General features: G+C 38.3%; 1 protein-coding gene across 3 annotated transcripts in view; it reads right to left on the bottom strand.

Annotated features, from left to right (window-relative positions):
* PTPRO (protein tyrosine phosphatase receptor type O) overlaps positions 1 to 27,559 on the bottom strand; it is a 229,045-nt gene that overhangs the window by 28,498 nt on the left and 172,988 nt on the right. The window contains exons 13-19 of one of the 3 annotated variants that reach the window (XM_024733333.1): positions 21,294 to 21,433; positions 18,654 to 18,786; positions 16,591 to 16,711; positions 11,700 to 11,768; positions 9,056 to 9,139; positions 3,732 to 3,767; positions 446 to 527 (exon numbers count right to left, since the gene is read on the bottom strand). In XM_024733333.1, the coding sequence (XP_024589101.1) occupies positions 446 to 527; positions 3,732 to 3,767; positions 9,056 to 9,139; positions 11,700 to 11,768; positions 16,591 to 16,711; positions 18,654 to 18,786; positions 21,294 to 21,433 (665 nt within the window). The remainder of the gene's footprint in view (positions 1 to 445; positions 528 to 3,731; positions 3,768 to 9,055; positions 9,140 to 11,699; positions 11,769 to 16,590; positions 16,712 to 18,653; positions 18,787 to 21,293; positions 21,434 to 27,559) is intronic. The other 2 variants (XM_024733334.1, XM_024733335.1) reach the window with 2 other exon arrangements.

Here is a 27,559-nt window from a genome sequence, read left to right as displayed (position 1 = left end):
ATGCTCAGGAGACAAAGGGGTCCAATTCATCCACCACCCACCCTTACTGTGTCCTAAGCGGCATGAGAAACACACTAAAAATCCCCTGAAAGAGAAATTGTTCCGGATCTCAATCCTCAGCTTGCTTTCTCCCTGCACTTTCCATCCCCATGGTTTTCAATGTTACCATTGAAAACTTCTGTTACCATGTTTGTTCACCCCAGCACCCGCAGTACCTGCATCTCTTCTGTTCTTTCTTTCATTCGTGCCACCCAAACCCTGACCTCCTAACTAAGGGTTGACATCCTGGCTCTGAACCAGCACATTAGGTACCCCCAAGCCCAGTTACCATCCTGTCCATTATGAACCACACCACCAGCACTGCCTAGTGAGCAGGGGGATGACACTGGTACAAAGCTGCCAATTCCCGTGCCCACAGAGGGTAGGAAAAACTTTATTCACTCACCTCAAATTGAAGAGAAAATTTATAATCAGAGTCTTTGGCCATATCCTTGATGTAGGCGTCAAAGTCATCCAGTTGCACCGGGCTTTGTCAAATACAAAGAAAGGTATGTTTTAAAAATCCTGTTGATAGGTGTCATATAGCGTTTAACACCATACTTCTCAAACATGAACAATTTTCTTGCAATTTTCTTCTTACTTCTCAGAGGTTAGCACTCTTTTTTTTTTTGGTTAAAGTTACCAGTCACTAATATATTATAATTAAAAAGAGAGCCCTATATATTAAACTTCCTTGAGGATAGGAGAAACCTCTAGATTTTTAATTGGCTTTTACTTTAGCAGTAAAACATTACATATACACACACTCATACACTCACAGGTATATGTGTTGTTTCTAGAAAACCCCAGTTTATGGGAAGAAACAAAGGATTAGTCTGAAGACCTGTTCGAATTACAGTTTTACTTTATTTACCTAACTCTTCTGAGATTTAACATGCTCATCTATGAAAAATCAGAGTGATACCTACATCACAAGGTTGACACACAGTATGTTACAGGTTACAGAAACGTGGAAGTTTAAACAGCTTTACAAGTGTAAGGAATTGTGCTGCATTGTCTTCCCAGAGCAAAGGCAGTGTCCTGGCAGGAAACATTTCTCCAGGGAGCTCTCAGAGCGCTCTCGCTCTCTCACTCTCTCTCTCTCTCTCTCTCCCTCTCTCTCTCTCAGAGTTGTGTTCAGAGCCTTGCATAGCAAAATGGTTCAGGACAATCAAGTAACACATCTGAGTTTATGTTTCTGCATCAGTAGCAGAAGTGCTCACCTTCTTCCTTGTTTTTTGGGTTTTTTTTTTGAATAAGAATTGGGTTTTATTTCCTGTGGTTTTCTCTAGCTGCTTATCTCTTCTAGAGCCTACCCGTGCCAACCTGTTCCCTGAGCTTCTTCAGGATGCCACACTGTCACCTAACCCAAGCCTTTCCACCTTGACAGGGTGCACAGAGTTGACCTTTCCCTTTGTCTTTCTGCAAATTACTCAGCTTATATCATCTATCTGTGGTCTTATGCCCTATTAGCAAATACAAAGTATATGATAGATATTTGTTCAAAGTTGTCAATTAGCTAATCTGATAGATTAATTTATGTTAAGATTTTAGTTGATTTTTAAGGGTATTATACCTCCCAGATAATACATTCAAATTTTAATGGTTTTACTTCATAATGATAACATGAATGCCTTGTACCCTTAAGACACCCTAAATATTCTTATGCGTCATCTTGCTGAGTTGATGGTTAAGGTAGACATGGACGACACTAGCCCCACACTCCAGATGGAACTCCACAGAGAGCCCAGGCTGAGATAGTCAAATGAGTAGTTCAAGATCTCAGGGCTACTAAGCTGGAGAACCCTGGGTAGAAGCAGGGAGAAGGACTCCTGGTTTAAAGCTTTTTCATTCAACTTTGCCACCCTTCCAAAAGAAACAGCTAAACGGGGGCGGGGTGGGGTGATCCTTCCCTGCTGTCTTGGCAGTGCGTTGACCTTAAAGTTGGACTTGATGATGCTGGTTCTCATCTCATTAAGAGGAAAATGGGGTTAGAAAAAGCAAAAGCAGGATGGAGAGGGGAAAGAGAGTCAGAGGAAGGACCCAGGAAGTAGAAGAATGAACATCAGGGAGAGGAGGAGAATGGTAAGGAGAAGAGAAAGAAAACTGGGAAGGAGCAGAGATCTATCAGTGGGACAAAGGTTTAGAGGGAGAGGAGGTGAGGAAAGGAGGGGCGAGGTAAGGGCTTACTGTGGTAAGGGGTGAGGGTAAGGGGGGAGGGGCAAGGAGAGCCAAGGAGCACGGTGGTGGCAGTGGGGGGGCATTTGGAGTGAAAGAGAAAAGGTAAAGAGAAAGTAAATGGAAAGATGGGAGGAGTCCCTCAAAAATGGCTTGTAGAAGCTTATCCACTGCTTGATACCCAGATCCACTGCCATTTCTCCATCGTGGGTCTACTTTACAGACAAAGTTTACCATTCTCTACTTTTATCAATAACAATACGCTAGAAACTGGAAAAAAAAAAAAAAGAGGTTTGTAGAGAAGGAGGGAGGATGAGAAGGAAAATCAGAAGAGGGAAGGCGGAAGCTGGTTTGACTCGAGGTTTCGGCTTGTGGGCAGGTTCCACCATGTCTACGCTCCATTCAAACTTTGGTCCACATCCTGCTTCTCCTCTCTGCTTGGGTCTTGGGCCCCCTTTTGGTCCCAAGACCCTGTCCTCTAACTGCTCTAGTCTATGCCTCTGTACTTCACTTAGCAACCCAACTAATAATTTTGGGCAAGAAAGTCTTTCCATTTCTGTCAAATCATTCCTTTGGGCTGACAGCACCACTCCTCTGTTTTGGCTGGTCTCGTCTCTCCTGCATCACTTGATATATGCCAATAGAATCCGTACTGATTTGAAATAGATTTAGGAAGAAATTATTCTGTCATCTATATGTGCCAAAATATTATATGTCACTCAAAGCTGAAGAGAAATATTTTGCATCAATTTTTCTCTTGTGTTATGTATTCCATTAGCACAGATACCATAGATTTGGCTGGGACCCCTAACTGCCTCCTTAATGAATTCACCAATATTCTATCCCAGGCAAGTATCAAGAATGAACTCTATTTATAGGAATGGTCCACTCTTTATATGAAGAGTTTTTAACTAAAGGCCTGGAGGCGATACTCTAATTAGGCTTTTGAAATCAACTGACTGTTCATTTTCACCCATCAGAATTATAACTCTTATGACTTAACAGTTCAGTAGATAAGTGAAACCACAGGTTAGCTAAAGTAATTATCCTTTTCTGTTTATTATAAAGATTTCCTGAGACAACATTTATCCAAGTATTTGTTACAACATCCAACAGAGTAACAGCCTTTCCCTGCAATAGGCACGAAATTTGAAGATACAAAATGTCAAAGGTTTTTGTACTACTTTGATGTAGCTAAATATTAGATTCCTTATAGATTTAGAATAGTAGACTTCCTGCTGTAAGACTTATAATTCCTAACAACCCATTCCTTTTCAGATTTCACGTGGTGAGAATTTTCCTTATTCCTGACATGGTTTCCGTTGGTACACTTTCTTGGTGGTCACTGCCATCCATATGTGTAAACACACCTACGCATAATAGCTTAGCTATTTTAATATGCATTTGCCTCTTTCTTAAGCATCCCTTCTATTTAAAGACAGCAAACTTTTCAGTTTGGAAAGTGAAGATCATTATAAAGAATATTTTTAAATGAAATAGTAAGAAAAACTTACTTAGTCAGTTTCCTCTTTTTTAAACCATTTTTACTCCTGTGAATTAAGAAAAGAGAGGCAAATTTATCTGGGCAAAAGAACTGATTAACAAAATGATTAAACTTGAAGAACTTTAAATAATTACATCAGGCACTGCCATTTTATTTAATTTTTATTAAACATACCTCATGTTTGTTTAATTACTTCCCCTTAAATGAGAAGATAATGATAAAAATCCAGATTCATGTTTTAAAACTCTGTTAGATTTCTGGGCCATACCTACACTTTATGTTCTAGATTTGCCAAAAAACTGAATCCTAGAAATATAATTTCTTGCTCCTGGTGATTAAGTTGCTGAAGTGCTTTGTAAATATATAGAAGTATTTCCTGTCTAAATACTCCAGATTCTACAGGCAAAAGGAAAGAATCGGGGAATAAAGATGAGAACTGGTGGAGGGAGGATGGACATAATGGTTTTTAAATTAAGGAACAAAATAACCTTTTCGGACATTTTCATCGGGAATGTGAATTTGTGCTATCAGTGTTGTCACGTGTCGTGTATTCTATTACGGCGTTGTTCTTATTCAGTTTTGAACTAGTTTTTCAGCTATCTGAGGAACTATACCTATTACCTGCTTGCTCTGAATTCATTGCTAGTCTGCAAGCTCAGACACATGTAATACTAACGTATGTTTCAGTTTATTATATTTTTAGGGTTTTTATTAAAAGGGGAACTATTTTCTACCAACACATAAGATAACTGACCTAAGTTAGCTAATGCTAAGATAGTATCTGCTGAAGGGCTTCATTCTTGTGTTTAGATTGTCTTATATAAATGATATTGATACATGATTGAGTGTGACAATTTTTATAAGTAATTTTCAAAGGTCTTGAAATATTGATGGAAGCACCCAGACTTTCAGAACATAAACAATTGATAGTAAATAGCCACGTGTGATCTGAGTACTTTTATGTGCCAAAATATTTATTTATATTGAAAATTAGGAATGCTTGGGTACCCGCATTTCTGGAAAGCCTTCAGCGGAACGAAGCACTACTTCCTTTGGGCTTTCATAGCACTTGGTTCATGAGTACTTCTTACGTGGCCTGACCATCAGCTGTATATGTGCTCCTTGCTAGACTGTCCTTTGTCCCCCAGAGCTGAGCACAGTTAATGGAACACTAGCAGGTGGCCAACAAATGCTTATTTAATTGAATTGAAACAACACATCTTTGTTATGTCATTCTCACAATTTTTTCTAATGATGCAATTAAGGATTTGATATTAGACTTGGGCTCCTGAGGGATCCCACTGGGGAAATGGCACTGGTGGGTGGAGAGGAAGTAATGCAGCAAAGGAAATATCCATAAAGGCAAGTGGTGTTTCTGGTTTTCCTTTTCTAGTTTCAGATAGTTTTTATTTCTTCTCAATTCTGAGTGAAGACAGTACATTTTAATAGTTCTTGTCCTATTTTTTCTCCCTCATCCTCTCTTGGTTTTCCATAGCTGGAATTTAGAGGTAATAGACATTCTAGTTTTACTTCACCTCTCCCTCATCCCCCATTAAAGACCACTGTCATGGTATACCTCTTGAATAATTCTTTTACTCTGCTCTTGTGATGCTAATTTAGTTAACGTTAGGAATCCTATATTTACTTCGCATAATAGGAGCCCATTACTTTAGTGCTTGATGAAAACATAATGTTAGCATAATAAGGAACAGTTCTGATAATGTCAGGAGGCTGCCAACATATTTTGTGATTCAGAGTGAAATTAAAAAAAGAAAAACACAAAACCTTTCCAAATCCAAACAGACTCTAAGGGAAACTGGGAAGAAACAAATATATGTGGTAGGGTGACACTGAATAAATTCAGTGCTGAAATATTAAGTCACTACTATTCCACAGCTGTGTGGAAACCTGATTCATGGAAGAGAGGCAGTATTTTTTTCTTTCAGTCTCATTCACTGATTGAATGAACCTTAAATATAATATGAAATTCTACCACATGTTTTGTATGACCTCTTGTTTAAAGTGTATGTCTTCATGATTTGTGTACAACTTTCATTGTTCTGATTAGATTTTGCTGAATTCCTGAAGATTCCAAAGGGTTCTTGTATCTTAAGGCTGTGGTACAAGACAGGACTGAATTATGAGACTCCACAGCAACACTGATAGAATTTTCCTGCATTTTCAATTGCCGTGCTGATCCTAAGACTCAAATCAAGGGATAATTCACTTTTAAACATGTAAGTTCAGGTGTTGCTAGCAATTTTCACTTTAGCACTTTATGGAAAGAGCTCGTGTGTGTGCATGCCACAGTGACCATTTTGGGTGATGTTGAAGACATCATCTTATCATTGTGAAAGATTTTCTGAATAATTGATATATAACACGCATCCAACATACAGTATATATGCATACAGGATGATGTGCTTCTTTTACCTTTCCTCTTTCCCTTATACTAGATTAGGTTCAAAACCCTAATGATGTCAAGAAGTTAAGATTCATTCTTTATAAGTTCTTCATGGTTATGACCATCTTGGAAAGCCCGCCAGGATGAAATTCATTCCAAAGAGGAATACGAGGCAATGGCAGAGACGTGGGGTTCACAGTGGTTAAAAACAAACAGAAACTAAAACCAAAAACCGTAAAGTCAAAAACTTTAAATGACCACAAATTCCTAAGTATTACTTACTCTTTCATGAGCTAAACAAAAATCATCCCCACATCTTAAAAAAGGTCTTTAGAGTTATGTCGTTCTCTGAATTAACATACAACAACAAGCGTAAAGCTGAGCAGTTTAAACTAAATATTGCATCATGCTTAAAATGCCAACTGCTGAGGATTTAAACAGACAGATGAATGTGAATAGGGCATGAGGTGACCATGATAGCAAAAAAAGAGAGTAACAACACTGAATCCAGATAGAGCTGGTCCAATTGAGATGGTTTTCTTTGAACAGGAAATACAATCTGAGATCAATAAAGTCAGAAATCCTGGCAGAATACAATCTTGGGACTAAGCCAATGGGGCACGTAGGCTCTACACCGGTTCTGCCACCACCTGGGAAAAGGTTTGAGCAACCTATGAGGTAGAGAGTCTCTGGATTTCCACACATCCATCAGAGGCATCAGGTGGATTTTAGACAATCAACAGGAACATATCTTTCCAAGAAGTTGACAGTTTAGAGACAGAGCCGGGCAGTGTTAAGAAAAGAGTGTGGCTCTGTTTCTTGGGGTGGTTGTTAATGGGTGGGTGAAATATGAAGACAAACACATCTAGAGGAGGATTTTAAAAGACTGTATAGAAATGAAAACAGGGGAGAATACCCACGACTTATTAGATGTAGAGAAAAGTAGCAAAGAGTAGGGAATTAGGGTGAATTTGTGAGAGTACTGAGCTGGACTTGAAGGATCAGGGACCATGAATTTTACCTCTTTTATTTCTGGCAGAGCGCAAGTCTAGGGTTGAAAACAGTTTATGTTCGGTATCTTTTCATTGGTTAATATGTGTGTAGTTTACGAAAAGCGTAGAAAGCCTGGGGCTCTATGTTTCGCCTTCTCTTCTCACCTGGAGAAAACCATTTTCAGCCTCAGGACCATTCTTCTGAAAACTACTGCAGGGTTTTTTTCCCCCCTAACTTAGGTCTCATGTTATTTGATCAGTACTATAAATAGCAGACCTTGAAGGAGTTGCTAGAATTCCAAAATATGTGTTCATCAGGGGGACCTATTAAGAAAGACATACAAACAAGCCTAGGCCTGCCTGATATAAGCTTAAAACAAACTATGGAAAATGAGAAAGTCAGAGAATTAAGTAGGGAAAGTAATATAACATTACACGCGTCTTTCTTTTGTTTTAATTGAAATCTGTAGAGGGTACGCTCACAGTATTGGCTACAAGTATTCTAATGATAGGTGGAATACTTGAGGATGATCAGTGGATGTTAAGTTCAAAGTAAATGTATATTTTGAAAGTCAAGATGGAATTTATGTGTACCGTGTGATGGTAAGTACTTAAAATATTGGTTGACCATGGGGAAGTCCTATACTGGAGACTTGTTATTAAGAATCAACTCAGAATAATGGTGAAGGGGTCCTCATCATCCAGTACATTCTTCTGAAGTTACTGCTTATCCATCAGTGTCTACCATATTTCAAAAGTTTTTCACCTAGCTCTCTTTTAAAGAAAATACAGATTGCGGTATTAACAATCTCCGCTGTGAGAAAGTTCTTTTTTTATTCTTTTCCCACTGCAACTCAAATTCTAACTTTGCCCACTGTATTTATTCTGTCTCGGAGAAGCCAAAGAATGTTTGATCAATTGTCTTTTTGAATAGCTAACTCTCCGGATTGCTTTAAATCTTGAACTCCGCCCCCAACCCTCCATGAACTTTTTTTTCCCCAGTCCATGAACTACTTTTATTGCTTTTATCTGAGTCCTTCTTAAGTTGTCCAGGTTTCTGGATCTGTCTGTACATAATTTAGTACCTAAACATCACGGACTAACATTAAGGATAATGATTTTTTTTTCCCTCTGGGAAACTGCTACCTTTTTACTTATGGCTCAGAAAAAGAAACAGCCCTTCTAGATATTTTAGTCTCAGAATTGAAAATCATTATTATTGTATATTATAAAAACTGTAAAGGATAATCTTTGAGATTTGATTATTAAAATGATATAAAATTCAAGAAAATTTATAGGAGGCTGCTTTTTAGAGAGGAAAGAATAGATTTCAGAGACACTTGGGTTTAGAACCTGAATTTTCTATATAGTCATATGATGTTAAGATAGTCTCCTTATACCTCTACTTCCACATCTGTAAAATGGTGCTGATAATAATCTCTGCAGAGGTGTGTGGACAATTAAATGAGAAGGTTATACTAAGAGGCTTGCACAGTCAGTTGTTTAATATTCGCTGAGTGAGCATTATTATAAAAACAATAAGGCCCCAAATACATAGTATTCTGGGTTTCTCTACCTGATTGCGTTTTTTCCTTCTTGGAAATAGGGAGCTTAATCAATGGAAATGGTGAGAAAAATGAAAGGCATCATTTATACAGATGAGAGGCCATGGACTGACTCAATAAAGAAACAAATAACTTAGCAATAAATGGAAGAAAAGCTTGCCAAGAACATCACAAGAAAAACATTCAGTTGGGAAAACATTATAGTTAGCATCTTGGTACCATTAGCTGCTTTAAATCATTTCAATACATAAGTAATAATTTTACATGCTTCAAATACATAAAATCATTAAAAAGGATTTTCCCTTTGGTTTACTTCCTGAAAGCTAACTTTTAAAGACTTTGTAAACAGTAAAAAAAAAAAAAAATCACTTACCAAGGATTAATATAAAATGCCAAAAGATAATCAGTCCAAAGACATGAGGGTAGCAGGGTTAAGAAAGCAAATATACTCCTACGCCTGTGAGCATTAATAGATAACAGATGTAAAGATGAAAAAGTGGCAAGAGTTAGTAATACAAACTGTGAACAGTAAATTACCTACTGGGATCAATTAAAATGACAAGCACGTTAATTACAATTAAATACTCCATTCTCTGACATTTAAACGTGAGGACCTAAGTGCTATAATATTGCCAAAATCAGTTTTATTCACATCTTATTGTAATCAGACATATTTCTTTCAACTTGGTTTGTGTCAATTAGTCTGCTATTAGGTGATGACGTTTCGCATTCAGTTAAATTCGGCTCTGAAATGCCTCATCCGTTATCTCGAGTCTTATTCTTGGGTATTACCCTTGCGATGCTTAAGCCTATTTTAAGAAACCTAACGTTTGATAGCTAACAGCAGCTTGTGTATGGAGTACAAATGGTTAGTTTGTGTATACTGATTTTGGTAAACAAGCTTTCAGGACACATTCTTATAAAACTGCACTGTTAGGTGTGACCTTCTATATTATTTTAAGTATAAATTAATATATCACTTCCAAAAAATAATCCTTAAAACAGAGGTACGGTATGACAACCACGTATCATTCATTTAAAATAAGTAGCTCATCAGCTGTCTAGTTTCTAATTTTCTTTTTTTTTTTTGCGGTACGCCGGCCTCTCACTGTTGTGGCCTCTCCCGTTGCGGAGCACAGGCTCCGGACGAGCAGGCTCAGCGGCCATGGCTCACGGGCCCAGCCGCTCCGCGGCATGTGGGATCTGCCCGGACCGGGGCACGAACCCGTGTCCCCTGCATCGGCAGGCGAACTCTCAACCACTGCGCCACCAGGGAAGCCCCTAGTTTCTAATCTTATACTCAGTTGAGTGGGAGCAAAATTACTTAGCTTCACATTAACACTAAGGCAGACTGTTAATTTAAAATGCCTGGTTTGAATCAAATTTCAGATATTTAGACCACTTTTAAAATAGAACATCTATTAATGCAGATTTTAAAATAGGCTATGGTTGTATCTATAGTTATTCTGAGAATTAGGGGAAAAATGATGTCACCTTGTCACTTTAGTTATTACAAATATCCCCTGAGATATGTCTTCTCAGTTAACGAGAAAATGCCAGTGTTGGCAAAACTGTCTTTGCCCAGAGCTGCAAGAGAATTTTCTTAATTTTATAGAAATGTCCTGAAATGAATTCTCTTTTGCCTCAGTTCTCCCATAACTGTTCTCTCATAAATTCCGTAAATTGTGACCAGTTGTGTAGTTAGTCAATACGTAGCTCTCCTGAGTCACAGGTATAATGGGATCAATTCCTAGATGGGCCCCTCATCACTGCTCTATGACTGGGCCTTTTTTAAGGGTAGGCCAGGCAAGAAACAAACAGCAGTGAGTCAGTCTCTTAATCTTGGAAAAGGTGTTAATTACATTTGAACAAACCTAGAAATGTTTTCTAACTTTTTACCAGCAAGAGTTTATGGGTTTCTCTTGACAGTTGAATTAATCAGATTTGAATAGCAAAATTCCATTCTGGTAGAACTTTTAGACTAGTACAACATATTTTCTGGTTAAAGAGAATCCTATTTCACCTAGATTTTTCACCTAGGGTGGATCTCAACTAGTGTCCCACTTAGGGAAGTAGAATTTACAGTTTAAATAAGGCCATTCCTCCCTCATTAATTCCGCGGCTAAAATTTCCTGTCTCTACATATTTATTTCTGTCAGAGTAACCATTTTGGGGGAGTTAGGAAAACAGAAAAAGAAAATCACTTACTGAGGAGTAACATGAAATGTATATATTTAAATGTGCTTTGCATGGTTGCTTGTGAAAGAAACAAACTAGATCACGTAAGCAGTGCTGGCTTCATATTAAGTGGTTAGTTAATCAGCAATTTTGTTGGGTATTAATTGCTCTGTATATTAATTAATATATTAATATATATGTTAATTCCCATGGATCGCTGTTAGGTATAACATCAACAAATTCAATCTCTTGACAATGCTTTCTTAATTCTCAGAATACATCCTTCCTCCTTAATACTCAAGCATAAAGAAACATGAGGCTATGTTTCTCAGGGAACTTTCTTAGCTTTGATATTTATCTGCCTGTAAGTGTAAGAGCTGAGAGCCCTGGGCTGTATACTTCTGCTTGATTTTTGAACAGAATGGGTAGCTCATATCCCCAGGCACTGAAATGTGAGTTTTAAATAGAGACGCTGCTCTGTCTCCCACTGCTTCCCTGGAGTCTCCTCTCCTGCCTTCAGCCACACTTGTTCCATGAGGCTCCTGTATTATTAACCCTTCTTCAGCCCAGTTGTGGGCAACTTGTACAACTGCATCAGTCCTTTGTGTAATATAGTGAATACCCAGCAGACTACCTCATTTTCTCTCCTTCTTACCTGAATTAAACTTATATATACTAATATGCTCTGTGAAGTAGATGTCACCTTGAAGTCTACTAGCACCGAAATTATGAAAGGATAATCAGGCAAAACCATCTATCGCCCAAAGATAGTACAATCAGTTGAGAGCGCACATAGCATAGGTAAGCCATCTAGAGACTTGTTCTGAAACAATACTCACCAGTTGTATGGAAGCTTTCCATCCCGCTCTAAGGATGCAAAATTGACGAAAGTTCCTGCTCCACACTCCCTGTTGGAAAGGAACCACAAGATCAAGGTTGGTGCTTCACAGAGCACTCTTTACCTTGACATGAGAGCCTTTAATGGCTAATCATCACAGCATTAAATTTTTAAAAAGCTAATATAAGTTGCATGTATTCCTCTTTCCGATACAATGCAATATAGAAAAATAAAACAATTTTTCACAAGGGCGCACACACCCAAATCAAGTTATTTGAAGCCAGAAGGATTCAGTTCACAACACTTACCAAAGGGTGTTCATGACGCTAACATAAATCGTTGAACTATGTGGGATAGAATATTTTTTACAAAGCCTTCAATAGTAAGGTGTAGAAACTCTCCTAGATAGACTAAGGGTTTTCCATTTTTAGCAAATATTTTTTGTTTTTATAGCATTTTGATTTCCTCTCTGTAATGATAGTGGATTAAACTGGATTGTTTTCTTCCTTCAAAATTTTCCCCTCATGTTGTGATGCCCATACTATTCATCACTTGAGAGGAAAAGAGTGATACGGACTGAAATAGATTGGCTCTCGCAGAGTCAGTAGAAAATACTGTTAGTTTTTTTCCCCAGAAGTGGAGGAAAAAGGTCAATACAATTCTCATGCTTTCTCCACCTTTTGTTTAATATCATGCATAAATAACATAGCTCACTGGGGTGCATACATCTCATTTTTTCCCTCTATATGAAATTGATGGACTTATTCAGAATTGAAGCAGAGATTTTGACATTGGCATAGTGTGCTAATTACTTCAGTTATCTGCCTGTTCTAACTTGAGTGTTCTAAGGATAACTTTCTTCCTTGAAAAATACACTAACAGGGACTTCCCTGGTGGCGCAGTGGTTAAGAATCCGCCTGCCAATGCAGGGGACACGGGTTAGATCCCCGGTCCGGGAAGATCCCACATGCCGCGGAGCAACTAAGCCCGTGCACCACAACTACTGAGCCTGCGCTCTAGAGCTTGCGAGCCACGACTACTGAAGCCCGCGCGCCTAGAGCCTGTGCTCCGCAACAAGAGAAGCCACCACAATGAGAAGCCCACACACCGCAACAAAGAGTAGCCCCTGCTCGCCGCAACTAGAGAAAGCCCGCGCGCAGCAACGAAGACCCAAAGCAGCCAAGTATAAATAAATTAATTTATTTATTAAAAAACAAAAATACACTAACATTTCATTATTTTGTGCTGCATGTATTATAAGTTAGATATCATCAATTAATTTTCCTATGTCAGTTTCCTGTATATGGCATTTATTTTACTCTACCTCCAGGGTTCGTAATCTGGGGTCCGAGGATAGAATTTAGGGCTCTATGAACATATGTGGGAAAAAAAGTACATCTTTATTTTCACAACTTGTAACTGAAATTTAACAATTATTTCAATTATTAAAGTAGGCAACAAGCCCCAATAACATCATCAGCACTTGTGAGATTTGCTAATAGAAACTGAAGATATTTTTCTACAATAGACCTGCTGCAGATGTTGAAATATTGTTCATCGTCAACACTCTGATGAAATTATGAGATTGCTTAGATCCTCTACTAAATATTGTTATCTAATGTGTTAAGAAGCATATAACACATTTGTTTTCTGAATACTTTGATTACCATATTTTCATATAATTAATTTCTTTTTTAATCCTATGTGTTTTATGTTATGCACTGAGAAAGAAAGCATTATTCTTGGAAGAAATCTACGGCTTCATTAGACTGCCAGAGAGAATCATGCTCAAAAAATGTTAAGAATCTCTGCTCTAATGACCAGCTGGCTGAAGTAGAAGTAAATATTTTGCTGTATGCATCACAAGGATGTTCCTGCAGTGATGCCATTATAAATACCACTACTTTCATTTCTACTTCTGTTACCACTCCCTCCACTATTACTATTATGAGCTAACATTTATTGCATGCTTCCTATGACACTATTCTGTTACTGCAGTATTGCTCCTAACCGTCCACTAATGTGGGGTTGTTATCATTTTTTTTTTTTGCGGTACGCGGGCCTCTCACTGCTGTGGCCTCTCCCGTTGCGGAGCACAGGCTCCGGATGCGCAGGCTCAGCGGCCATGGTCCACGGGCCCAGCCGCTCCACGGCACGTGGGATCTTCCCAGACCGGGGCACGAACCCGTGTCCCCTGCTTCAGCAGGCGGACTCTCAACCACTGCACCACCAGGGAAGCCCCCATTTCTTTTCGATAAATGTTCTTTCCCTTGCTTCCAGGCTACCACAATCTTAGTTTTCCCTCCACTCCACTGGATGCCTTGTCAGTCTTTCTTTTTTTGCCATTACCTTTTATTTTCTCTCTGAGAATGTTAATATTAGATTGTGTGGATGGTCTCTTCTCTAATATACGCTTAATTCCCAGGCTTCATCCAGTCTACAGCTTTAATACCATTTGTATGCTAAGAATCCCAAATGTATATCTTCAATCCAGACTTCTTTCCTGAACATCAGACTTTTACGTTCATCTGCCTACTCCACACCTGCACTTGCAGTCACCTCCAACTTAACATTTCCAAAACTGGGGTCTTGATGTTCCCCCAACTCTGAAACCCTCACCTAGAATCCTATGTCAGTTGATGGCAACTCCATCCTTTCTGTTGGTAGGACCGAAAACCTTGGCGTCATCCTTGACTCTTAATCATTTCCATTCCAAGCTCAATTTGCTAGCAAATCCTGTTAGTAAACTCCTCTTTTTTCAAAATATATCCAGAAGCTGATCATTTCTTCTTACCTCCATTGCCACTACTCTGGATTGAACCAATATCATCTCTTGCCTGGATTAGCTGGCTCCCCCAGTTAATATACTCGCTTTTGCCTTTGCCTCAATACAGACTCTTTTCTACATGAAAGTCAAAATGAAAATGTTAAAATAGAAGTCATATCTTCTGCCCCAAATTTTGCAATGGCTGCCCTCTGCTCAGAATGAAAGCCAAAGTCCTGATAATGGCTTATGAAGCCCTATAGGACCTTACATCATCTCCCGCTATTCTTCCCTTCATTTCCTCTGCTTTAGCTACGCGAACCTCTTCCTTGAACCTGCTAGTCGTGCTTCTGCCTCAGGGCCTTTGCTCTGGCTGTTCCCTCTACTGGGCACACTCCTCCTCCAGATAATACATGACTAACTTCCTCACGTCCTTCAAGTCTTTTCTTTTCTTTCTTTTTTTTTTTTTGCGGTACGCGGGCCTCTCACTGTTGTGGCCTCTCCCGTTGCGGAGCACAGGCTCCGGACGCGCAGGCTCAGCGGCCATGGCTCACGGGCGCAGCCGCTCCGCGGCATGTGGGATCTTCCCGGACCGGGGCACGAACCCGTGTCCCCTGCATTGGCAGGCGGACTCTCAGCCACTGCGCCACCAGGGAAGCCCCAAGTATTTTCTTAAATGTCACCATTTCAGTGAGGCCTACCTGCCTTCCAGGGCTCCTCTCATCCCCTTCATGCCTGAATGCTAATCTCCTTTACTCTATTGTTTTTTTCTTATCACCTGCTAATACACCACAGAATCGTCTTACTTTCATCTTTATTATTTCTTGTCTACCTCCTCAATGAGCATACAAGCTCTACGAAGGCAGAGATTTTTGTCTGTTTTTGATGCAGCCCATATCCCAAGCATCCAGGGGAGTCTGACACACAGCAGGTATCCATTAATATTTGTTAAATTAATGAATGAAGTTTCAGCGAACTGCACATGGTTGTGTAGGTTGTCAATTAGGATTTGACCCCAAGGAGTGTAATTTCAGAGCTTTATATGCTAGCCTCAGCGCTGTACCACCGCCCTCCCTATCCTTCTAAGATTTGTTCAAACACTAGCACTCAAGAAGCTTGATTTTTATATTCAGAACTAATCCCTTTTCTCGACTTTCATGGTATCCCATTTTTATCTCCTTTCTGCTATAGGTCAGTTTATACCTTTAAGTATATTTATTCATGTATTTCCAGCTAGGTGCTAACTTCCTAGTGGACAGCTTGGATTTCTGATTTTTCTTTGATTGTGCTATCTAAGGCAGTGATTGACTCATTGTCAGATGGATAAGTTTATTTATGAATAACTAAATGCTAGAACTCTGAGAAAGGACAAGGATGTTAATTGACAATTCAGCAGGCTAGCATCGGGCAAATATAAATTTTATACAAATTTCCCAAACCCAGTAACACTCAACCAGGCAATAGTTTTGTTTTGTTTTTTTTTTAAGAGAATTGATGGGTTGTTTTGATAATATAGAGGATCACAGAAAGTACTTGCAAATGTGCTCTGATAAGAAGTGCATCAGTGGTCAAAGAAAATAGGGAATTAACAAAATCATAAATCAAAAGACTTTCCTAACTGCCAGCAAAATGAAACTGCCTACAGCCCTGGGTAGGAATAGAACTAATACGGGGACTTGAAGGGACCTAATCATAAGCTCTAAAAATATTTTCTTCCTAAACAGCTTCAACAGAACTAATGAGGGAAGGGATTATTTTTCTTTCTTGTGGTCTCCATATATATTAACTCCTTTCATTAATTGTACTGAGTAGGCATAGATCTTTCTTTTACTCCAAAATATATTTGGAAGTATCCAAATATAATGAATGAATCCCAATGTATGGGCTACTTAAAATGACAAGACTGATAGTAAGAGGTCTGACTTTGTGTAAACAAACAATCTTTTGCTTTACTATTTCAAAGGTAATGTTCTCTAAAATAATATTGAAAAGTCTATTTAGAAAACGCAAAATAGAAACTGAAAGCAAACTCATGGCTGTACAATTTAGGTCTGCAAAAGCCACACGTGTATGAGAAACAAAAATATTTTAAAGGCTGTGGGTGAAAGATGAGCAAAACACAACTTACCTCGCCATCTGCAGGTGCTTTTTCCTAAGAATGATAAGGGTAATGAGCAGTAATCCAATTAACAGTGTGCTAAGGATGGCCAGCACGGAGATGACTACCACGTTGGGATTCATTTCTGTAACTAAAGAGAAAAGCCATGCGTGTTCATTGTAGCTTCCACGACATGGAAACTAACAGGACCATTCATTGTTTCTCATCTGGCCTTAAGACTAACAAACTTATGATGATAACATCAACAGCAACAGGGATGTTTCTCCAAGCCAGCAATGGCCTCTTCCCGGTCAACTCTTAACGTAGTAAAGTAGATTGACAAATAGTGTTTGGGTGGCTGGAAGAACTGAGTCCATTTCAAAGGCCCATATTCAGGATGTTCTTATCAAAGGAAACTGTGAAATGTAAAGAATGCCTCTGCCATGGTTTGGGTTCACTTGAAAAAAATATCTAGAAGTCATTATCATGTATTATCACTGTTTAACATTTTCAAAAGCTTAGAGAGGGGGAGGCTCTTATTTTATGCCCATGACTTTAAAGTCAGAAAGCACAGCTGTATATTTCCCTCACAACTAATAAATGTATATGAAAAAGGCATTAGCAAGCTGCCATCTGCTGCAGCACTTAACACATCGCTAGCACTAGGCATTCTGATGATCTGTAACCATATGTTTCGAGGTTTTTCCATCTGCACAACTCAAGAGATTAAACTTATTAATAAGTTGCAGGGTCTTTAAGAACAGGGGTTGCTCTCATATACTAGGTCTTCTATGATCCATCTTCAATGGCACTTACACATTGCCTACTTCACACAGTATCTGGAAGACCAAGATGTTAAAGGTGGGAATGTATACAAATATTTTTATAAAACTCTTAAAAGTGGACCAGAGGAAAAGAGGAGATACCATCCTCTGCATTGGTCACAAAGTCACAGAACTGTCTGGCCTGCGCAATCTCTAAGGCTTTTGGTATTTTCCACATTCCATTTGGGCCAGCTTGGCTCCAGTTTATGGGTGGAAGTACTTGAACAGAAAGAACATTAGACTCATGGTCAGAAGAGACTGTTCAAGTTCGCTTGACTATTACCTGCCATTTGGGGAAGCTATTTTACCAGTCTCTTCTGGCCTCATTTTCCTCACTTGCAAGTACATTTAATAATATCACCTGTTTCACTGGACTGCTGTACAGATGACAAGGAATCATGAACATTAAAGTATTTTTAGAAAATGTAAAAGGATGTCAAAATGAGAGACCATTAATATACTTTTCAGGTCCATTTTTGCCCTCACTTCTGAAAAAGCAAAAACTAAAAACAGAAAATAAAAAAGTCTATTCTAGTGGTCACTGGATGTAGTGGCAAAACATATTAATGCTATGTAAATGAAAACGAACCAGTAAAGGGATAATGTGATGGTAAGAGTGGTTTTATTACAGGCAGCTTCAGAGAGGGTCTCAGATTACAGAATTAGACTCAAGCAGGGAAGTAAAACAAATAATGTAACTTAGAAAAAGAATAAGGAAATAGCATTATTCTGGACTTTTCATTAATATCTAATTTCCCCAATTATACTTTCTGCTTGATTGGAAATTTTTCTGCTTTGACCCAGTACTTTAGGTTCACCATTATTTGATCAGTGACAGCTAAATGTCAAGGCTAGAATAGATGCACCTGACCTGATTAGGGTACTGTGGGTACCACTGAAGAGGATTATGGGGAATGATGAAACTGATGATAACAACTAGCATTTAGACAGCATGTGCTAGAGCTTTATGTACTTTATTTCTAAGCCTGAAAACAACTCAACAAGGTGCATATTATTATTCCAGTTTTACAGATGAAGAAACAAAGATTCAGAGATAGTAAATATCTTTTCCTAAATCACATAACTAATAAGTGCAGTTAGGGATTGGAATTAAAGTCTCCCTGAAGTCAAAGCTTGCAATTTTTCAATGAAAGCTGAGTATTATTTTTTTAAAAAGATGGATTATATATATTTAAAAAGAAAACGTAAGGAAAATCTGGAAAGATATAATTTCCAAAGACACCAGAGTCCACTAATGCCTGTAATTACCCATTGTTGAGACGGCTATGAATGTAGGGACACTGGGGCTGTCATGACTAAAGCTGGTGACACTACAGTTGTAGGCAGTGGCAGGAAGGAGGCTGGAGATGGTCACGACATGAGAAGAAACAGAAATCGGTTCCTGGAGATGCAGAAAACAAGATAAATGTTATGTTATCTTCATCTATTTTGGTTTTAAAATTATCAGTATTTTTCATAGTTGAGTAGGTAACGTGTGTGCACAGAGTAAAAAATTTAAAAAACAAAAAAGGAAGCAGTGAAAACTATTTCCTTCTTTCTGTACTTCCCATCTACCCAATTCTCTTCCATGGAAGCAGCCATTGTTGTCAGGTAGGTTAGTTTTCTTCCCATCTGTATTTTATGGATGTATAAACATAAAAGAATATAGTCAAAAATGTAAGTGCTAACATCGTTTCCACATCATTCTGCTTATTTTTTATCTTGTTTTCGGTATATTTTGGCACTCTTTCCATATTAGCACAGATAAAGCTATTTCATTTTAGGGGTTGCATAGAAATCCAGTGAAAGAACATACTTTATTTAACCAGTCCCCTATTAATAAATGTTGAAGCAGTCTCTGATTTGTTGCTATTATTAACAATGCAACAATGAATATAACTTCGCAATTATGGGAACATATGTATATGTACACATACTCATTTAATATATGTATGTATATATACACATATGCATTCATATACACAAAACCTGTGTACATATGTGTGTGTATGTATGTGTGAATATACATACATATACAACCACTCATATTCCTAGAAGTTGAATTGCTGGCTCAAAAAGTTATATATTTTTAATTTTGTAAGCTATTGACAAATTATCTTCCATAGACATTTTCCAAGGGACCCACCTACCATCAGTGTGTGACAATGCCTGTTTCCTTACATCTGTCCCTACACAACAAATCTGCAAACTTTTTGAGCTTTTCTAATCTTATTAGTGGAAGTTGTACCTCATTATAGTTTTATTTTGCATTTCTTTCACCATGAGTGAGCTCGATCATCTTTTTCTATGTTTAAGAACATTTTGTGTTTATTTTCTATGAAATATTTGTTTTGGTTGGTTCGTCTTTATCTTTTTCATTTGTAGTAGATCTTTGTATATTAAGAACACTATCCCCTTTGTCTGCATCCTTGGCTTTTAAATAGCATCCACCAAAGGCATAAAGACTTTGTGTTCTCCAAAACATTTAATATTAACTTATTCTTGAGTAGAAGAAGCTGTTAATTTGGTGCGCCAATGGCCAGACACTGATAAGTACAACTGCACAGTATAAAAAGATGAGGTAGCATAATATTGTTTTTCAAAACAAGGATCTGAAAACAACTCTGCCTAAAGAAGTGAGAGCCATGAGCACGGATTTCCCACTCCCATCTCTTTCATGATCCCATAAAAGAATGATTCTAAGGAAAGATTTTTGCTAACAGGACTCAGTTGTAGTAACCATTGTTTTCTTAAAGGGAGGCATTACTGTAGCTGCAGAGAAGAAAATTCACTACTGGCAGAGTAGCTATTTTCCAAAAGGATTCGTAGGATAGAAAAAAGATTCAGCTGTTCAGCACAGATCAAAAAGAGATACATTTGCAGAACAGACTATCAAAAGGGGAAAGAAATCAAAGCAAATTATCTTAACACTCGTATGAAAAGATTCGTACTCCCAGAAATCCTTTTTTCTTTTCAGTCTCATGAACTGCATTATTTAAAAAACATCAATTATTCATGTTCATAGTATTAGTCTTTGCACGGTATTTCGTGACATCCCTCACAAATTTGCCCTTTTCCTTCCACGTCTGGCTGTAACATAGTTTTTTCGTTACTCCCCCCGCACCCAGGTCCACTTCTCTCCTTCCATTCAATTTAACCCCGTGAAAAACTCAGTATTCATCATATCTGCTATTTGTGATTCTAAAGCTTTAACGATCACCTCTCTCAGCGTTCACCTTCCCAAACAAAATCGTCCTCCTTACTAACTTCTTTTAAATTCTCTTGGTAGTATGGATCTCTCTTCTGGCACTTATATTTTATTTTATTTATTTCTACTCAAGTGAAATATCCACAATTAAATGAAAGACATTTTTTGAAGGCAAGTATTGATTCTATGATTTGTGTCCCATACAATGCCTTTCTCATAAGCGGCAATCAGTTCATATTTGTTAAATTATATTTTATATGACAGTGTCTTTATGCCTTCCATCAGTTTAATGGCCAATAAGAAAATGCCTCAATTTAACCTCAATATGACCTGGAGTGGCTAAGAACTGGGGACAAACGCAAGAGAGAGGAGATATGGGGACATATGTATATGTATAGCTGATTCATTTTGTTATACAGCAGAAACTAACACATCATTGTAAAGCAATTATACTCCAATAAAGATGTTAAAAAACAAGATAAATACAAAGATGGAAATAAACTTTGTGATTTGGCAAGTTGGTTATGACAGATTTTGGGCTTGCTCTAAGAATAATTTTAAATTTCTATCACTGAAAACCAAAAGTGTACATGAAAATTTTCATTTTATATCATTCAAAGAAAGAGGAGATTTTCACTTTGCTTGGATAATGAGCCTTAATCAAAATTAACTCAGAAAAGGAAAATCCGAGCATACAGTACCTGGAGTTTTATATCCTGGCTGGAGCCAACTTGTTGACAGAAGACTTCGAAGAAATCAGCTACTCCCTCTTCCACCCACAGCAAAGTCACCGAGGTCTGGGTTTTATTCACCGCAAAGAGTGATTTTGGAGGAGCTGGTTCTGAGCAAAGATAAGTTAAAAAAAATTAATTTAATATAAAATATTCTTCCTTCCTTCATTAATCAAAAGAAAAAAACAGGCAAAAAATTCCAAGTATGGGTAGTTAAGAGCACCATAAAGAGTGTATATTGCTTTCAAAATATCTCCTTTTACAAAGACGGTCGTCTAACTTGCAAGGCAGGATATTTTGCATCTTTTATTTTATACTTCTCTTTTTGTAACACTTCTGTTTTCTACTTCAGCTTTATTATAGACATAATCTATTAATAGTTTTTGTGTCATCTACACTGGAGTTAGCACTGCCCATATGATACCGAATTTTCTGGGTGAGAAACAAAAATCTGTACTGAAAAGACTGAGAAAAATGAAAGTGGTGTGCTCCCTTCTTATGGGGAGATTCAGTCTGGTGCCGAGCCAAAAACCTGCCTTCCTTTCTCGGGAGACTATTTGGAATAATTTAGCCAGAGGAATGGCTTCTTGAAAATTTAGTCAAAATTAAGAGGGGTAAAGCTAAAGAGATAATATGATTTTTAAGGAAGAGGATTGATGGAAGAAGACTGGATGGTTGATAAAACGTTAGAGGACTGATTTCTTTATCTTATTCTTTTAGACATTTAATTTTGATCAATAAATTAATCCATTAGTTAAGTAAACCATTCTATCTGTGCCCTTTCGTATGCCTTTCCAATAACTGAGTCACTGGACTTGTAGGCTTGATACCAAAGCCTGTCTGTTCCCCAGTTCTAGGAGGTGGTCTGCTGTCTTGTTCCCAGTTGCTGAATCTCTCCTGGTCCCCTCCTTGCCCCCGTGTCCTTTGGGCATTGCCCTTCTCTCACGTTCCTCCAGTACACAAAGTGCTATGCTTGAATCCAAGTTCTTAAGCCAGGGTCCGTCTTACCTGCTGTCAGATCTCCTTGACTTTGCTTGTTTGGACAAACATCTTGCTGTCAGGTTCACATAATAGCATACTCTGCCCATCAGCATGTCCCTGACAGACAGCTCTTCACACTGTTTGCTTGTTACTTGGATTTCTTTTCATTATCTGCCTCACCCTTCCAAGTCTGTTCTACAGCTCCTGGTGTTTAGCAAAAAAGCCCTAGAAGCCATTTCACTCTTTCGACAAGTGATATGTCTTTGTGGGGGGAAGGTCTGGACCTTCTTTCTGGAATATCATCATCATGTCCAGAACCAAGAAGTTTGTCAGAATCATTCTTGACGTGATCTATTGCAGTATCCTAAACTTGTGTCCAACTGAAAAAGAAGCAGTTTCCTTTCCAGAGGCAACCTGACAAAGTTGGGCACAAGAGTTGAAGGAGGAAATAAACGAGTTGGTCTTGGGCAAGTATAACTCACAATAGATGTCAGGACCCCTTTCTCATTTGCAATGAATTGTTCATTCCACTAGACATTGTATCGTCTCGCTTGCCCTATGATGAAGACTGTTGATGAGACACAGAAGTCTACTTCCACTTCTTACATCCTTCATAATTGTCACTGCTAATAACATTATGAGTCAGAGACTAAGTCCTCCAGTGATTCTGACTCCTGCAGAACTTGGATCTTTGGAAGCAAGTGTGAGGTTGTCTGAGGCAGAGATAGATGATCTGTTAGGCTGAGCCTGGGCTATGTCTCTTTAAAAGATACACACTGTGGAATTGCTCCTCAGAGTGAGTTTCTCGGACTATGATTAGAATCCCTAGGACATCCATATATTTGTTCCTGATGGGTAGATAAAATCAGTTTCGTTATCTGATATGAACATTGCCCAGATCCTAATTTCTGGATCCAACTTTTTACGTATTGATTTCCCATCACCTATCATCTGTTCTTACTCAAGTATCTCACTATTAACCTCAACTCCATAAGGTTAAAATGGAATGTGGAGTCCTTGCCTTTCCTCAAATCGGTTCTGCTTTCCACCTGCCCCTAATTCTGTCCTAAGCAGCATCATTATTTCAATGGTCTAAGATGACAATTTTGAAGCTCTCCTCTTGCTTCTCAGTCTCAGATCGCATTATCTTTTAATACTTCCTTTCATCTCTTCCTTTTATTTATTTCTTTTATTTTATTACACATCCAGGCTTTTGCCATCGCACTTAGCATTCATTACAACAGCCCCTTATTCCCTTTCCCTGCCTCTTACTTGATTCTTTCTTTGTTTTACCAGTGATGGTTTAAAAGGTCTTATGACACCACTTTGCTCCTGTTAGATCCTATCTGTGCAATGATCTATTGTGATCAATGTCTATGGTGTCAAATCCAAATATGCCAAGTGTTAAAGATTCTATGTACACTGGCCACTTGCTACTCATCGCCACCATCTCTCCCACACAGACATGCTGCCCCGTAAAGCCAGTCTTCCCACTGACAATCACACAGGTATTACTTTATCTCAACTCACGTATTTCCCCTCAGTGTACTCTTTCTTCTCTTCTGATCATCTTAAAGAAAAAGTCTTACCTTCTCCTTGAAGCCTTATCTGATGACTGTCTCTTGATGCTCTATCCCTTCTCTGACCTTCTATTGCCCTTAAATGTTTTCTGTGTGACCTATGTGAGTGAAGTCCTGATTCCACTGGGTCCTATTAGATTCTTTAAGAATGGCAGCCATATGTTATAAATTATTTCATCTTTATTTTGAACCAGCCAAGTGTAGGGACTCAATGAATGTCATCTATTGACAGACTTAAAACATAAGTCAAGATGCATTAAACAGAGGCGTTAGGATTCAAGCATCAGGTAAGACCAGACAGGCATTGAGTTTTGATATTCTCTGCCTTTTTATAGCGATTATATTTGTAAAAAGTCATCAGCTCTCAGTGGCAGGGTCAAGGACTGTTGTGAATTAGAAGTTTTCTCAGTGGCCCAAGAAATATGATTTAGATAATGGAGTAGGGATTTCTTTGAGTCTGGCTGAGAATGTGGACCTAGGTGAGAAGTAGATCCTCAGGAAAATCTCCAAAGGATCTGGGACCTCAAACAGCCATGTAACATTTTTTTTCCCGTCAGGTGGTATATGAGGCAATAGATTATTCCAAGATCACTATAGCCATTATCTCTGCATTCTTTTCTGAAAGATCTAATGCGTTTCAGTTCCGCGTCGTGAATACAGACTCACAACTCATTAAGTTGTTAATGAGTAACATTCACAAATCACCTGCTTGAAGACTTATGATCTTTGGATAGGTATATTTTCCTAGATATATTAGGGAGAATTTCCACACTACTATTCCAAAGAAAATGAAGTCATCACAATATTTCATAAGTGGAGGTGTAATTAGATTGGGAGGGGCTTATAATTAAATTTCACTACTCAAGACAACGTCTGCCCCGGGGAATGTATTAAAATATTGGAATTACATTGTGCAACACGGTAGCTACTAGCCACATTTGGCTAGTCTTGAAATGGCTAGTCTGAATTGAGAGGTGCTGCATGCGTAGAGGACAGATTAGATTTCAAAGACTTTAGTATGAAGGAAGAATAAAAATATCTCATTAATATTTCTTTACATTGATTACACGTTGCAATGGTACTACTTTGGATTTACTGGGTTAAATAAAGTATATTAAACTCAACGTCACCTATTTCTTTCTACTATTCTGTAATGCAACTACTAGAAAATTTAAAATTACATTTGTGGCTCTCACCATATTTGAATCGTATAGTACCGGGTTAGAACATTTCTTCCTGTTTGGTAGAGAAGTCTGGAAATTCTTGGCAGAAACTGGTCAGAGGGGTTCCCCTTCTGCTGTCTATCTCTTCTCATGAGGAGGCAAGGTCAGCTCAGCTTCATAGCTTAGGATGGCTTAGAGGTTCATGTTCCGCATCCTTAGAAACAAGGCTAAAAGTGGTGAATGGCTAAATATTGTTTAGACAGTTTCATATGGTGGGGAATACATTGACACACAAGAGCCTCTTGAGTGGTCTGTGTCTCTGTTATGGCCTGAATTGTGTTCCCTAAAATTCATGTGTGGAAGCCCTAAACCCCAGCACCTCAGAATGTGACTGTGATTGGAGATAGAGCCTTTCAAGAGGTGATTATGTTAAAATGAAGCTATCAGGGTGGGCCGTAATCCAATCTGGCTGGTGTCCTTGTCAGAAGAGGATGTTTAAGCATACAAAGAGGCACCAGGAATGAATGGGTTCAGACAAAGGACTATGTGAGGACACAGCTAGAAGGTCGCCATCTGCAAGCCAAGGAGAGAGGCCTCAGAAGAAACCAAACCTGCTAACACCTTGATCTTGGACTTCTAGCCTCCAGAAATGTGAGAAAATATACTTCGGTTGTTTAAGCCCCATGGCCTGTGGTATTTTGTTTTGGCAGCCCTAGCAAACTAATATGGTCTCTTACTGCTCAAAATATCAAATTCCATGTAGTTCATAAAGGAGAGAGACATGAAGCCTTTTTAAATTTTGTTAAATGAGCCTTAATTTAATGTATACAAAACACTTTATATAATATAAAGAGTCATGTACGTATTAGTTACAGAACAGCTTCTGATTATCATTTTCTATCTCCCTAAATGACATTTTACATTTCTTCAAAATTCCCCCTGCTCCATAATGTCAGATGTCCTTTTGTTTATAATAATTTCAGAATCCATGATATTTGATATGAGAACTTATGGATATGAAGAAAGGAGATAGACATACTCTTTTGACAAAATGGGATATAGATACAGGGTTGTTTGCCTTTAAATATGCTAATCATTGCAAGTGTTATACTCAACTATTTGGTCCTCTCTTTCCTTCTCTTCTCTCCCCCTCAGTGCCCCTCCTACTTGTGTTGGGGATCCAACCTAATTTTATAAGAAAATCAAGTACTATGCATAGAACGTGGACTGAATGGAAAGTGGTAACGCTATCTCTACCATTTAATTTAGGATGGATTATGAGAGGCTCACGGTGCTGCCCGGGATCTCCGGGAAGTGAAGGTGACATTGGGTGAAGTGTGAGCGAGTATTTGATTCACATTCTCTGCTCTGGCAGCAAAGCTCTTCCTTTCCCTGGGAATTCCAAAGGGAGTCAGGTGTAATATTCAGCCTTGGAGCAGAACGGAATGTATTTAATGCCTAAAATCCGTCTTTCTCTGACAGTTATTCCATTGTTTCTTATTTTAATGTGACCCATTAGTTTAGCTGGTGATAGGATTATGTTAATGAGGCTAAGGTTAAATCCATAAAAGCTTACTGGTTTTATTCCATCTGTATTTCATACCTTTAAACTTGGTGAGTCGTTTTACAAATGTGTGACATTGATGATAAGGAGAATTCAATAGAAAGACATTGTAAAAAATGATTGACATGGCAAAATCTATTTTTAATCCTCAGCCTGACTGAAGCAATCTGTTCGTATCCTTTTCATACACAAAAGCTGGTCTTTAGCATCTGTATTAGAGTAAGTCTTTTAAATCGATTTTTATTTTCCTCATCTCAAGCCACAGAACGTATATTCAACTTGGCCAAAGAAAACATCTGTGACTTAAGCAATGTAAGCTGCATAAGTTACCTTCAACTTGGTCAAAAACAGCATCTGCAGAAAAGCACTCTTTGAAAAGAAAAAAAAAACGCCAAAACCCTAAGGGTGAGTTAAGATTGATATGCCATGAAATGAAGAAGAGGAAAATGTATATTAAACAACCGTCACCTTCGTTAGGTCTGAAGTTTATTAGGCCTATTCTCTTACCGACTTTGGGAGATTCTTTTCCTCTGTACACTTAATAAGCAATTAGAACATTTAAAATAACATTGGGGAATATAAAAATATTCAGGCAAATACTTAGCAATAAATTACAATTAGGCCCTTTTCATATACAGAACATAGAAATTTCTTAGGAATTAGAAATACCTGTCATTTTCATTACATTTTAAAGAAATTCTTTATAGCTTAATGATTGCAAGTGTAATATCCTTTTCTGCAAATCATTGGGTAAGTTATGGTATTACCAGCTCAAGTAATTTCTGAAGATTAGTAGAATTTTTCAGAGAAATCTCTCTTTTAACTTAGTTTAAAACAAAATATCTGGGGGCTTCCCTGGTGGCGCAGTGGTTGAGAGTCCGCCTGCCGATGCTAGGGGACACGGGTTCGTGCCCCGGTCCAGGAAGATCCCATATGCTGCAGAGCAGC

Source organism: Neophocaena asiaeorientalis, unplaced genomic scaffold (genome assembly GCF_003031525.2).
Source record: "Neophocaena asiaeorientalis asiaeorientalis breed wild unplaced genomic scaffold, Neophocaena_asiaeorientalis_V1.1 scaffold150, whole genome shotgun sequence".
Lineage (NCBI taxonomy): Eukaryota > Metazoa > Chordata > Mammalia > Artiodactyla > Phocoenidae > Neophocaena > Neophocaena asiaeorientalis.
The sequence above is the reverse complement of the archived record's forward strand: the minus strand, read 5'-3'. Positions and strand labels throughout refer to the sequence as shown.